General features: G+C 42.4%; 1 protein-coding gene across 2 annotated transcripts in view; it reads right to left on the reverse strand.

The window, feature by feature from the left end:
* Window positions 1-14,481, reverse strand: part of SOBP (sine oculis binding protein homolog) — a 113,732-nt gene that overhangs the window by 44,923 nt on the left and 54,328 nt on the right. The window contains exon 5 of one of the 2 annotated variants that reach the window (XM_088053559.1): window positions 5,340-5,435. The exons of the other annotated variant lie outside the window; for it this stretch is intronic. Within the exon in view, the coding sequence (XP_087909685.1) occupies window positions 5,340-5,435 (96 nt within the window). The remainder of the gene's footprint in view (window positions 1-5,339; window positions 5,436-14,481) is intronic. 2 annotated transcript variants of the gene reach the window in all.

Here is a 14,481-nt window from a genome sequence, read left to right on the forward strand (position 1 = left end):
GAGCAAGGAACTGATGAAATCCATCAGAAAAACACCAAAAAAACTGCACCAGCAGTGAGACAAACATCAATTGATGCTGAAACAGAGTTTACACATGGCTGTGGAGGTTTTCAACTCTCATCAGACTCAGTAGCTCTATGATCTGGACCTCCACAAGGTGCCACAGGTCTCTTCCCCCTCTCCTCTCCTCTCCTCTCCTCTCCTGGATCTCCAAGGTGGTAGAAGGGCCTCCTGACCACAGGATTGTACCCAACCGGCCCTGCACTCCTCAGAGCTGCTGGGCAGCACTCCTGCTCCAGCTTTCAGACCGAAAGCCCTGCGCATCCCCAATCCATGGCCAGAATGAAGGAAGTGCTCTCCCTCTCTCTTCGCTGCTTTGCCCCCAGGAGGGTGAGGAAGAGCCAGGAAAAGCACGAGGGGAAGTGCACTTCTTCCTCTCTCTCCACTCTGCTAGGAATAAGGAGACAGCAGGGGAGACAAAAAGGATGGAAAGGCGAGAAATGGAATGAGCAAAGCTATTTCTCCCCTAATTCAGTCCTTTTTTGAAGGCTGTGTGATTTTTAATGGACTGAGAGGTATTTTCTTCTGCTGCTGAGGCACTAACAGGGAGTGGTTTTACTTGACACTGGGGCACCAGTAAGCAGGTCAGGCACCTCAAAAAAAATGAATTTAAGCCTCACTTTCTGAAATCAAAACTCTCATGGCCTCCAAAGGATACCAATATGCATATTTACATTTAACTCATCTACAACAGCAAAACCTATTGGCCTCATCTGACCACAAATACTCTCAGTACTTTTTAATGTCAGTCTATTACGTATGAAATCTTTCCCACATTCCAGTGCTGTATTTCTGAAGTTAACCTGCCTGCATCCCCACTGTCCTGTCTGGGTGCCCCACATGTGCCATTTGTCCTGACTCTGCCTCTAGTGCTGGAACAGCAGAACACAGAGAGGGACTTCAAGCAAAGCATTAGCTGTAGCTCTGGCTCACCACAGCTTTGCCATAGCCTCCCCAAAGACCTTTTGCTCGTAAGATTTTGCGTTTCATGTTTCCATTGTAGATGTGTTTTCAGAGTTCCCTCTGCCTCTTTTTGTCAATGATTAAAGATAACTGGCCGTAGGTGAGTTTGCATTAAATCCAATAGCAAGCATGTTTTATTTTGAGTCTTTTACATATTAGCTTCTAAGCACCAGGATTTATAATTCATCTCATACTGCATTCACAAATTTATCCTCTCAGAACAGAACTACTAGGAGCAGACTTTTTGATTTCAAAGATGAAAAGATTATGATTTTACTGCAGGAAAAGCATGGATTCAACTAGGTGTAGGACTGGGATTTTTTTTTCAGAATATTTATGTTTTGTTTGGTTATTTGTTTGCTTTACATATAATCCCATAGCAGTGGGTGGTACTCACATCATCTCCATAAACAAATGATATGGAAAGCAACCTGATGTTTAATTTCCTTAACCCATCAAACCCTCCTTACCTCATACAGCAGCATGCCAATCTGAAACCTTGACTCAATATTCTGAGTAAATGGGGGGAGGAAGGACGAATTGCTGGTTTTTCTTTCCCACTTTTGTTAAAAGGCAACCAAGCATGACTCTTCCTACCCTGACTAACCTGGGTAGGTGCCAGATGGATTTTTCCTTTCTCTAGGCAATGGCTCAGGAATTTCATCCGGCTAGAGCTGGGGCTGTGGGCTTCTTGCTGGCCTTTTCACTCCAGCCTCCCCTTTCTCGGCAGTTAATCCCATCTTTCTCCCCACATCCACTATTAGCTGGACTGTACTGTTTCTTGACAATCAGCTTACAGCAGGGACTAAATTCTGCCTTTTCCTTCTGGAAACAAAGAGATGTGCCTGAAAGAAAAGCTTCCAGCCACTCATGGAATAAGAAATTAAAATCCCAAGGCAGTGCCTATGGGAGAAGAATGGATAGCTGGCCAAGACAGCATGCTGACCTGGCTCTTCAAAAATAGATTTCTTTTATGTAGTTCCCGATATTTATCATGGATAGCTAAACGTTAGACAACATGATTCTCAAAAATACAGTAAAGTCCACAAGGAAAATCTGATGTGCTCATTGATTAGAACATCTTAACCACTTTGGTTTTCATGCCCTACAACAAATCCCAGGACACAACATATATGGATTTTGCTTGGGGAATGAGCACCCTGTTCTAATCCCATAACTGCAAAATGGTTTCCTATACTAACCAAAATATTTAATTGTCAGTGCTTTTCCTAATGAGCAGAACTACTGAACACACTTCGGGGGTTTCCTCTGCCTAAATTATACCTTTCTTCCTTCTATATCTTATCAAACTTGTTCACATTCAAAAAAGACAAAAAACAAACAGAAAAGCTGAGTTGTACCTCATCAAATCATCTCCTCTTGTGGTGCGTAAGCAATGAAGAAAGCATACAATTTGTAATATTCCATGTTACTTTTCTAATCTCTACACAACCATGCCTTAAAATCTCTCCAAGTATTGAAGAGTTAAAGCTTGCTGTGCGTGCCTGTGACCTGGGATGTTAAGATTCAGCCAGTGTAGCCTGGCTCCTGTGGGAGAGCCCTGGCATGCAGACCCAGCAGCAGCAACCCAGCCCTGGATCCTGGCTGGCAGCACTCTCCCAGCACGAGCATTTCCCAAGCAGAGGAGCCTGCCCTTGCTGAAGCAAACCTCACTGGAAAATGGCAGCTAAACCCTAAAGCAAAGAAAGCATTTTTGAGCTGAAGCCTCCAATTTCACCTGACAGACTATTACTCTATTTACTCTGAACTGCCCTCAGAAAACTTCAAGGATTCCCTCATTCTCAAAAGCATAAACAAGTTTCAGTTTCTCTTTTATTTAAAAAATCTCATCTTTTCACTCAGCCAGCATCTGACTTGTGCTGTTAGCTTCTGTGTAAGCTTTCACCACTGGGAAAATATTTTTTTAGAGGATCAGCTGTCCCCACTCCTTTCTTTTTTTCTTTTTTTTTTTTCTCCTCTCTCAAAGAATATTGACTAGCCTTTAAGAGAAAAAAGGTTTCTTGATGGCCAGTTCCACTGAAATTAGCTTTTGAAATTTGAGCACATTTTAATATAGCATTATTTCCATAAAGTAAAATGTAGAAGGAATAACACTACCTCTCTGTGAAACACATAGAATCTTCAACAAATAATACTAGTTCCCCCACCACCCACACCTAGGCTCAACATCATATTTTCACTGAAAGTTCCTAAAATACATCTTTAAAGATAGCAGAGGTACATATTCATTATTTGCCTACTATTTTTTTCCACATACAAATTGAGTACAGATTACATCCCTGCCAATTTTGTTTCCAATAGCCTAGGAAAAATAAAACTATAACAAATTGCTTTTATTACTTCCTTAAACAAGAATTGAAACTTGTCCAAAAAAACACATGAAAGACTAACTTTGATGACTTGAGCTTTTGCCAGACACAGCGGTGATACAATAAAGCAAAAACTTAAATGCGTATTAAAAGAGGAATAAGCAACTGGGCATTAAAAGAATGCTTGATTTTAATAGCACAAAGTGGGTTAATTGGTTCATTGATGGCTTGCACTAAATATAAAGCAGATTTTCAATGAAAATATTACATGACTAATATCATGTTGTCTCTATTACTAAGTTTCTCCAGCACCAAGAAGCCCTACTGATTTTGGAAGCATCTTGGTGTGCTGTGATGGTTCGTCAGGCCTGATTAGCAGCACAGTAATTAAGCATGGCCTTGAAGAAAGAGCTTCATTTACTTGGCACAGGAATTATGAGTACACCAGGGAACTGCTTTTTGTGTTTGTCTAGTTTCCTCTCCTTAGGATGTAACACTGCTATCCCTGAAACCACCAGGAGCTCCACAACGGGTTTAAGAGGAACCAAGACCAGATCTCACGGGTCACCTTGCTTTTGGCTGGGGAGAATAATACTGGTAACAAATTGAACCTTCTAAGTGACACCTGTGGCTGTAAAAAGCATTGTCTTTACCAAACCAAGGGCTGGCTCAGCACAGGGGGGCACTTGTGGGGTAGGAGAGTGCAGGCCCAGTAGTGCAGGTGTGGCCAAGATGCTCTGCGCTCTGGCCGGTGTGGGGAGCAGGGACCAGCCACCAGCCCTGGGCTGCTGCTTCCTGCTGTGGGCTTCTCCGGCCAGCTGACTGAACCTGGAGGCCAGCTTCAGCACTGGGGTATCAGCTCAGCAGCTCCACTCTCACTGCCTCTTGCACCTGGGGCACCGCGGGGAGCGCTTGGCCTTGCATCCTGGGAGGGCAGGCACGGGCTTATTTAACGCAGATAAAACACAGCTTGCTCCTCCACTGCCACCCGCCTCTTCTCTGGTTACAAGGAGAAAAATAGAAATGTTGTTTCAAAGTAAAACCCCATGTACTGACTCTCCATAAACACGTTTAGCCAAATGATACATTTTACTTAAGTACAGATGAGAAGAAAGGCTAATGCCAGGGAGAGATCTACCGATGTATCTAAACCTCCCTTTTTGAAAGCCATGCATGAATCTCTTTTAAATGTATGACAATTCATCCTCTGTTTACTTTAGGCAAACAGAAAAACTCATGGTGGAGCACTCATTTTCGCAAGCTAATCAAGAACATTAGGTCCCAACAGATTCATTTAATAGAAATATAATAGGCATTCCTGCTTGCTTTTAATCTCGTCTAGCTGCAAATGCTAAAATGAACAGCGAATTAACCCTGCCTTGGAACAGAGATTCTTTCACAGCTGATATCATCTCTCTTATGGCTTGTAAACACTCCAGGCTCCCTCAATGTGCTTTCCTGGCTTTCACGCTTTCCCCACAGCAGAGGAGAGGAATGGAGAGGAGTGGAGAGGAAAGGATGCATTGGATTGCATGCAGCTATGAAGGGGAGGAATAGGCGAGCTCTGAAAGGATGACTGCCTGTTAGCAGAACAAAATGCAGCACCACCACCCAAAAACAAGGCAGCACTAAAAGGTGGATGGGAGAGTGAGTTTTGGGGTGCTTTGGGGAAAGGGGGGGGGGGGGGCTTTCCGTGCATCACCAGCCACTCCCTGCATGGCTCTCCCTGATTTACCAGTGCAAGACAAGGTAGTAAGACAAGGCCATTCATGTGCTGGCATCAAATATATGATATTTTTCAAGCAATTTGAGATTTTAAACTGTTCATGGATAGCAGAACTAGCATTAGAACGCTAAAACAGTAAAAAAAACCCCTCTCATATTTCATAATGTATGTCATAATGAACAAAAGCCTTTAAAAAAAAAAAACGGTTTTCACTGTGCTAAAGTAACAATCTAGACTTGTTGTAAGTATGTTATTCTTACAAGTAGTTCGCAGTTATTCTTGAAGGCAAGTCTTGGAGTTTCCTTAGCATAGTGCTGCTGGGGAAAATTTTCAGCATGTCCATCTTCATCTCTAGCCTGAAGGGAAATATAATGGCCTATTTAGGGACTTACAAATAATGGAAGGAAAAAAATAGCTAAAAGCATAACAGCTCAGATCATTAAAACAGACGGGAATCCCAAAATACAACATTATTAAAAAGTTTCTTTAAATAATCAGTACACCTTTTAGATATGAGAACTTGGGATGCTGTTTTCTTACATAGCTTAGATTGAACATGCAAATTCATTGTGGAGTAATAATTAGAACAACAAAAGACAAAACCAAAATTAAATATTTGAGCTGGAAACTGAGCAACTCAGGGTTTCAATTTACTCCATTGCATTTTTCAGGATTACATTACATATGTACTCGTTTAAACTTATTGACATGCTTAAGCAATCCCTGGATAATGTACTTGTATTTTCATTTTAACAGTAAGGCCAAAAAGGAAAAAAAAAAAGTTTTCATACTCATAATTTACATGTAATACTATTACAAATAAATGGATTCCCCCTCCATGTTTAAGTGAAGCTTTGAAAGGAGAAATCATCCAGTGAGAACAATGATCCTTTAGTCAAACGCGGTCAAAATATTTAATGACAAAGATGCATTAAAAGTTACTGGTTATTTGTAACTACACTGTTAATTAAGAAAGCTGAAGTTTAAATGGAGACATTACCAGAGCCCATTAGCAATCCTGCTTGCATATAGTATTTTTCCCTTCTCATCTTGAGCATTTTCTGCTTTTGAGTTAAAGCAAAAGGGAGAAGCAGGTGAAAGGAGGAGTGTCAGCAATACACTCATTACACTGTTCATTTGAGTGACACTTGCACTCCGTTCCGCTCCATCTCATCTGATTCCTGACTGTTCGCTCTCTCCCTCTCACAGCCTCCCAAAATTCACAGCTGAGCTGTCTCCCTCACATATGGCTTGCATATAATTATGCACATTCCATTTTACACTGCATTAAAATGATGAGCTCCTGGCTCCCTGCCAACCTATTTAAATCAGCCCCTGCCCAAAGAAGCTGGGGAGAGGAGGAGGGCAGAGGCAGGGTGACCGGATCAGGGCGAGGGGTGCGGGCAGGGGCAGCAGGGTGAGGAGCAGGTAGCCCTGCTGCCCATCCCTCCTGCTGCCCCATGTGTATTCCCGGGGCAGGGGTGTCCAGGGATGCCCAGGTGCGATTTGGGCACACCTGGGCTCCTGTGGCAGCCCTGGCACATTGCTCACCCCTCGTGTGCGAGAACTGCCTGTCGTCGCGTGTCACGCGCCCGACACTCAGGCTTTTCAGCGCTGGCATTTAGGAAAGATATTTACACCTTGCAGGCTCTGCGACTTGTTTGTCTTCAAACAGGCTTCTGCCTCTCACTGAGGAGAGGATTGGGAAAGGGGAGAGGTGGGCTAACAGCACTGTCCTTTTTTAGGAAAACATGCAGGGTCTGCACCTCAATGAAAGCCCCTTGACTCCAGCAGGTTTTGACTCGGGCCTCAGCCATGGGGCGTGAACACACTTTGCCCAATAGAAAATTCCATTTTTAACAGTGCAAAATTTGTCCAAAGGTGTATTTTCAGAAGTACCTAACATTGATGATTATTACAAGAACAGGGAAGTAGGAAAAAAGTTTATTCTGTATGTTTCCTAGCAGTTTATAAGTATTTTCTTTCAATGCCCTCAATAGTTGTGGGGTGAAAAATGTTTAAAATTTTGCTTTAAAACCACAAGAAAGAGGACTCCTGAGAATCTGAAGTCACTTGACAAAGGTTTAAATGTATTCTTCTAATTATTAGTTTGAAACTGAAACCTCTCTTACACACTAAATCTACCTCCATGCTGTGTGGATCACAAAGTTCAAATCTGACCAGTTTTCCCAAGGAAAAAAACCTCAATATTCTCATTTTGAAAACAAACTTTGCCCTTTTCTTTCCTCCTTGCAGGAATATGTGCAACACACTGAAGCTCTTCCAGGTCATCTAGAAGACAACTAGGGGATGAATTGCATTAAAAATGCCTTGGACAAATAGAAACAGACCTGTCAGCTTGGGAAAACAGATGCCAATGGGATGCTCAGTGATGGACAGCTAGGGAGATGCTGGTAGGGCACAGGTGTTGTGTGGGGCTCTGAACGCTGTTGGTGCCCCCAGACCCTGAAATTGTATCTTGGCACCATGCAACACATTGTGCATGTGATGGCTGGCACATTGTAACCTGCCAGTGACCCTCTGGAGTGTTATCTTGGTGCACGCACACACCTTGTAAAATGAAATGGGTATCAGGGTGTTTGCAGTGCATCTGTCAAAATACAGAGACAAACCCCACTGATCTTGGCCCTCTTACCAAAATTGCCAGTTACACAAAGGTTACTCACCCCTGCTGATGTCAACATGCTCCTGCTCCTACTGATCTAAACCTTGCCTTATTTAATTTTGGATGTCACTAAAATTTCCTAGTCTCAAAACCTGTTTAGCTACATACTGCCATAATTTGCTCAGGCAGCAGAAATACACCTAATTTAGCTAGCTGATTTCCATTGTAAAAAACACCTATTCTGAGCAGTCAGGACTAATTCTCCAATATCTTTACATTAATTCATTACTACCATCTTCCACTTGTAAATAATTTAAAGAAAGAAACACTCTTACAATGTTCATCACTGTTCTAAGCATATTAAAAAAGTGGCTCAGAATTTATCTTGCAATGGTAATATTGTGATGCATCTGTGCCTACACTGACCCACTCTCAGTCACTGCTGCACACCTCGTGACTGCCTCGGTTCCCCAGCATCTCACTCACAGCAAGCTGGCATCTACAGCTTTGCCATCAGGCCTGGCTGCCATGGGATGCTACTGTCCAAAAGAAAACAACTACAAAAAAAAACCCAAGCCAAATCTGTGATCACTCTGATTTTTTTTAAAAATGCTTTAATACTACTAAAATTATTATAAGAGTGCTCTCATCAAAAAATATATGTATTAGCTGCTAGATGTGATTGATTGCATACATGTAATAAATGGGACAACTGCTCTTACAGCACATTTTGTTCCAGGACAAAAAAAGGCATCAGCTCGTGTTCTGAGGCCTGGAACCATGGTTAGCACTGCTAGTTTTATCAGGGCAAAACTGCTGCAACTTCACTGTGGCAGTGCCTCTCCTGGGATTTACTGAATCTCCTAATTCAATACCCTCTCCTGGCAGACAGCCACCTTCCCGTCAGCTGCATGGGATCCGAGAGGGAAAGCGGCCCATCGCCAGCCCCTGGGGACAGCAGGCTGGACACCTGACAAGAGCAGTGGCACAAACACACACATACACACACACCTCACTGCTGCTGCCAGACTAGAGCACACTGCCTGAGGAGCAGGACTGGCAAAGATGACCTAGTGGGGAAACTGCAGTTGACTTGGTGCAGGTGCAGTTGACTTGGTTTGGCTGTAAGGTCAGCCTGATAATGGGATGTGTGGGAAATCATGGCCTTTAATTGCAGGTTAGATATCAGGAAGCCCTTCTTAATGACAGGTACAGCAAAGCACTAGAGCAGATTGCCTAAGGAGACTGTCAAAGCCCCATCACTGGAGTTTTTTAAGAGCAGCTTAGGCAAACATCTGCCAGGAATGACACGCATGGAGTAGCTCCTGATGTGGGGAAGCTGGACAGATGAGAGCATCTCCATTCCTAGGTCTCTTTTTTCTCTGCTTTCTACTGCTGAGCTCTGAAAGAAAATGGCAGGAGGCTAAGGAAAAAAAAAATTAAAAAACTAAACCAGAAAACAGGATCTGAGAGGATCTCTCTGAAAATAGCACAGCATTTGATGTTCAGAGATATGTGTACTCATTAATAAGTGCATGATGACAACTATCTTTGGCTCCAGAAACTGTGCTATTTGTTCGTAAGTCAGCCAGCCTATATTTGTGAAAGATGCCAATAGTTTGGAAACAGACTATATATTCAGTCAAGATTCCTTTTTTTAACACAACAGAGGAAGAACAATCTACAGCAGAATTTCCTCCTCTCCAAAGAATGTGGATATTTGTTTCTCCTTTTTCTCAGAGAAAAATTATCTTGATCCAGACAGAGGATCTCTTAGCTTCAGTGTAAGTCTTTTTATGCAGCTTTAGCCTTGGGAGAGGAAATCTGTGCTTACATTTTAATATTAAGGGTGGGATCTTATGATAGTATAAGTCACAAGGTAGGTTGAACCAAATAATTTATTAAGATGGAACTTGTTAATGCAAAGCTTCCACTAAAATGTGACAATGCATTTGCAAAAAAAAATCCTACTGCTTAGTCCACAAAACTCTAATGCCACTTAACCAAAAACACTAACATTAAGAGCAACAGTCACAGGAGTAAGGCAGAGTGACAGAATATTAGTCTGCTTACTCGGGATAAAATTGCCACCTAATTTCCATAAATGTCCTTTGAAACAGATGAAACACGGGAATGTTACCCCCAGATACATTAAAGGCAGCAGGCATTAGCTGAATGTCTGTGGTAGGACAGAGAATAAGCTGCAAGGAGCTGAATAGCGTTGCTATAGAAGTGCAGATAATTGAGTCGAGGCTCCTGTCCCGTGGCGATGAACAGAGGAAATTTACATCACCCTTAATACTATTGTCTCCAGAGGCTGGCTGCAGATGGGAACTGAAAGCTCTGTTTCCGTTTCCACCACAAAGGTTATCTCTCCTTTCACTGAAACTCGAAGGAAATCCTTGGGGAGACCCTAATCCTTGAAATTCCAGTTCCTGTGCATTTCTGTTGTCCCAGATAATCAATTATCATGCTCTCTACATTCACTGTACCAGCAATAGTAAAAATAGTACTAAACTTCCACCTGCTGGGTATATTTTTCCCAGAAATATGAACATGCTTGCTGTGGGCAGGGTGGTGGGGGAGCCCAACATCAGGGTCCTGGCTGGTGGTGCTGTGCTGGGAATGGAACGGGGCCAGGGGAGATGGTCCAGAGACGATGTTCCCTGGTTCAGCAACCACACAGTTGCAAGTGGTTGCTCACACAGTGAGCAAGCCCTCAGCTCAGAGAAAGTCTTCCCTCAGTTTGATGAGAGGTTTGCTCTTCACAAGGATTTCAAGATTTTCCTAAATCACAGAGTGATGGAATAAGCGGTATTTATTTGATGGTCTCTCTCAGCTGCACTCTATTCACTGATCTCTACAGCTGTAATATTTCGCCACTCCGAACCTCTAAAATCTTTTCAAGACTTTTGAAAAAGTCCCAGGTACTTTGAAAACATGTCAGAACAAGGTCTCATAAAATCTCCCAAGACTCAGATCAGTGAAAAGAAAGGACCTAAAATCACGCTGATTGTTTATCAAGTTGTTATCATTTACATCCCACAAAAATTGAGGTTCATCTCTTTAGCCTGACCTCCAGTGACCAGAACAGGTTAGAGGTGACCACCCTACCCAATATTTTCCAGACTGAGGTCTCTTTACCAGCAGTGACTCACTGCACACTTGGTGGTGGTCTATGGAGAGCTGGCAGGTCACGTGCTACTAACTCCCCTCATTTCCAGCTGCTAAAATGCATTTAAAGACAGCTAAAAATACATTAAATACTTTCCTAATGTTATTTTTCCATGTAAGCAACTGCTGTAGTCACCACAGGAATGTTATTTGATCGCCAAGGGGAGGGGAAGTGGTCTGTGAGACAATCTGTCTACTGGAGGTGATCTACAAAGTTAAAAAGAAATTGGGAATATGCCCTCTTGTAACTTCCTTATTAAGTATGCAAAGGAAAACCAGAAGGGCTTTTGCTGACTTGTTGCCTCCTCTTCTCTCCCCAAACATGCCACACAAACACATGTACCAACACACGCGTACACATCTCCACCCATTACTGATGTTAGGAACTGAGATCTTGTTTATGCTGGAAGAAGGCACCAGTGGATAGAAACCAGCAGAACAACATCACCGTGACAAGCCAAACCTTGGGACTGCACATGCAGCTCTTCCCAGGTCCTGAGAAGAGGGTGTACTGCAGGAGACAGGTTTTGTTGCCATTTTGTTGCTTGGGGTCTCTCCACAGACTTCCATGAAATCTCTCCCTGGCACTCAGCTGCTCCTGGCTCCTCTACATTACAGTACAGACCCCACAACTGTGCAGTCTCTTTCCCAGAGGAAAGAGATATGGTCCCCAAGAAGGAGCAAAGATGTCCCCACAAAGTACCTAAGCAGAGCCTGAGCAGGTTCCCTCCCCTGCAGGTATCCTCAGCAAAACAATGGTCCCCACTGCTGTCACAGCTCTTGCTCACAGCTGCTCTTGCCTTACTCTGACATGTCCAGTAAAGACAGTGATGAATCTAGACCCAAACTCCAACCTTTTTTCAAATTTTAGTTGCCATTGCAAAAGCAAATACAGAACCTAGATGCAAAACCACTAATGGCAGACTGGATTAGAAAAACATCTTGAGTCCTCATGTTTAGGAAGGTTTGGTGTGGAAGTGATTTCAGAAGCCAGTGATCTGGACAGTGTGATTAAGCCCTGAGAAAATATCTAATTCTGAATATCCTGCAAACTTCTCTACTGTGCTGACAGACGAAATACTCCCTGACTTCAAAAATAAATAGTCACCAGGTCAAACTTGCTATTCTAACCAAACCCAGCCCACACCACCTCACCATTCCTTTCTGAACACATGTAAAATCTCCTGACAAACAGGCACTTTTGCTGAGAAAAGCCAACCCAGAAAAAATGCATTACAACAAAGAAGGAGAAGGTGCCAAACTGTGGAATGATAGGGCAGCGTTTCTGAAATTATCCTTGTCAAAGCAACTGAGGACTGTCACGTTCATTTTCTTGCATAACTGAAGCACACTAAAAAATCCAAACAAATGTGCCTGCAAATCTGAAGAACAGTTATTTAAGGATCTTTTCTTTTTTTCCCTTTTTTTTCTTTTTTTTTTTTTTTAATGCTTGTCTTCCACCGGCTATGGCTCAGAATGGTCCAGCTTTATGTATTAAATTTTTCACTCAGGATTTCATGGTATAAAATTCTCCACAGTTTATGTTTGAAATGCAAGCTGCAAACTCTATTATAATGTAAGGAATATTATAAGTGGATCAAAAAGAAATACTAATAACAGTACTACTCTAGTGCCTGCTAAAGTAATAACTTCCATCCTACTGCACTTAAAACTTACACCAAAAAATGGATTCCATTTTCTGGATTCTATAAAATTTTTGCTTCCTTTCCCCCAGTTTTGTTTCATATACTTTGTAGAAGAACCCTGATTTCCTGCTGGACTTCTCATCCTTCCAGGCAAAATCTGGATTTTATTTTTATACAGTTTGCAATGCTGTACATTTATGGCCCTTTTTACCTGGGTCATAAAATACCTAGAAAAAACTGGTGGTATCTTTCAGTTTCCCAGTACATCCAGAAAGAGCAACTGAATTTAAAATAGCAGTGTCTATTGCCCTGGATTGCTTTTCCTGTAGGAAAGAAGGTTTGAGATGTTCTGTGACTCAGGTTCACAAGCAAGCCAAGGTGGTACAGCCTCGATCCAGGTTCTCAAGAAAGGAACTGCCTAATGCTCTCAAGTGAAAACTCTGCATTAAACCTCATACTCCCAGTGCATTCCAAACTTAGGGACTTTTCCTTTCTTTATCAGCCAACACCCGGGCAGTTTCTGCAGCACTCCCACCTTCCACAGGACTGCGCTACCCTTTCCCTGATAGTTCATGGCATGGTGATACGTGAGAAGTGCTCAGGTGGCTGCCTCAAAAGCTAATTTTTCAAACTACACGAACCTTTAGCCATATCATGGCTAAATTGTCAAGGAATAAATATAATAACAAACACATTATGTTGAAATAATTTGAAATAAACTTTTTTTATTGCCCCTTTGAACATTTTGTCAAGAAGTGACTGCTGTGTGGTATATTCATAAACATGAGCCTGTCCTGCTAATCTCCCTCCTGATTCACGACAGGCCTGATCCAGAGACACTAATGGACCGTGCCTGACAGTTATTGCAACATATTCAATACCCAGCCTAAAATACAGCCAGGAAAGAAATGAAAATATACTACAGACTTGCCCGTAGCTTCCATTTTTGTAACGAGTAGCTCACACCAGCATAGTCGATAAGCTTTCCCTCTCTCTTCACATTCCCTGATTATTATCATTTATGAGATAAAATCAATTTCCAAAGTATTCTGTGTGTTTCACTGTCAGATAGCTCAAGTATCCCTTGTCACCACTGCCATTTCTACAAGGGTTCCCCTGTCCTGGTGACAGATTTGGGCACAGGGCAAGCACACATTTCCAGTGAGCCTGCCAGAGAAGCAGGGAGAGAAAACACAACACTAAAGAGGAAGAAAAAATAAAGAAAAAATCCAAAACAAACACCAGGAAAAAACCCTGTCACATGTTAGTAAGGGTTACCTAAGGCTCACAGACCAAACAGATAGCTGTCCCTAGTGAATTTGTTGCAATGCATTTTCATATTTCAAGCTTTTGCATTGTGAATACCAGAGCAACAATGCGGATTTTCTCTGATTGCGATGTCACATATATGATTAATCATCTTGACTCAGAGCATATTTTTTTAAAGCAATTGCAGGCTGGTTTAATGAACTCCTCTCCCACTGGCTTTTATAGACTAGTCATGATCAACATACCATTAAGATAAACCTCGTGCCCCATCCCTCCCCCCTCTGACAGCTTGCCTTATTTGCCTCACAACAGTCAATATCCAATTAAGAGGCAACGGATTTGATCGATACAGAAGGTAACAATAAGACTTAAACAGCTGGTAAATTCTACATGTACTCTTTTTCTTCAATTCCCATCTTCGTGGTGTATAAACAGCTCTGAGCTTTGAATAAATGCAAAGAAGGAAAAACAGTGGCCAGGTCTAGCTGGTAAAGCTTTCCCTCAAATAGGCTGTGTCTGCAAGCTACTGCACAGCCATAAATGCTTGTCTGGGACCACTCCAAGACAGGCAGGATCCCATTCTCTGTATTTTCTGTGGCCTTTTAAAGGGTGAAAATAGAAATCTCTTCCTGGTCTGGTTACAAGCCACATGTCACTTGGGTCATTCACACATGAAAATGGAGGGGC

Source organism: Pseudopodoces humilis, chromosome 3, assembly GCF_049639895.1.
Source record: "Pseudopodoces humilis isolate 2021_Gansu_Grassland_sample_001 chromosome 3, ASM4963989v1, whole genome shotgun sequence".
Classification (NCBI taxonomy): domain Eukaryota; kingdom Metazoa; phylum Chordata; class Aves; order Passeriformes; family Paridae; genus Pseudopodoces; species Pseudopodoces humilis.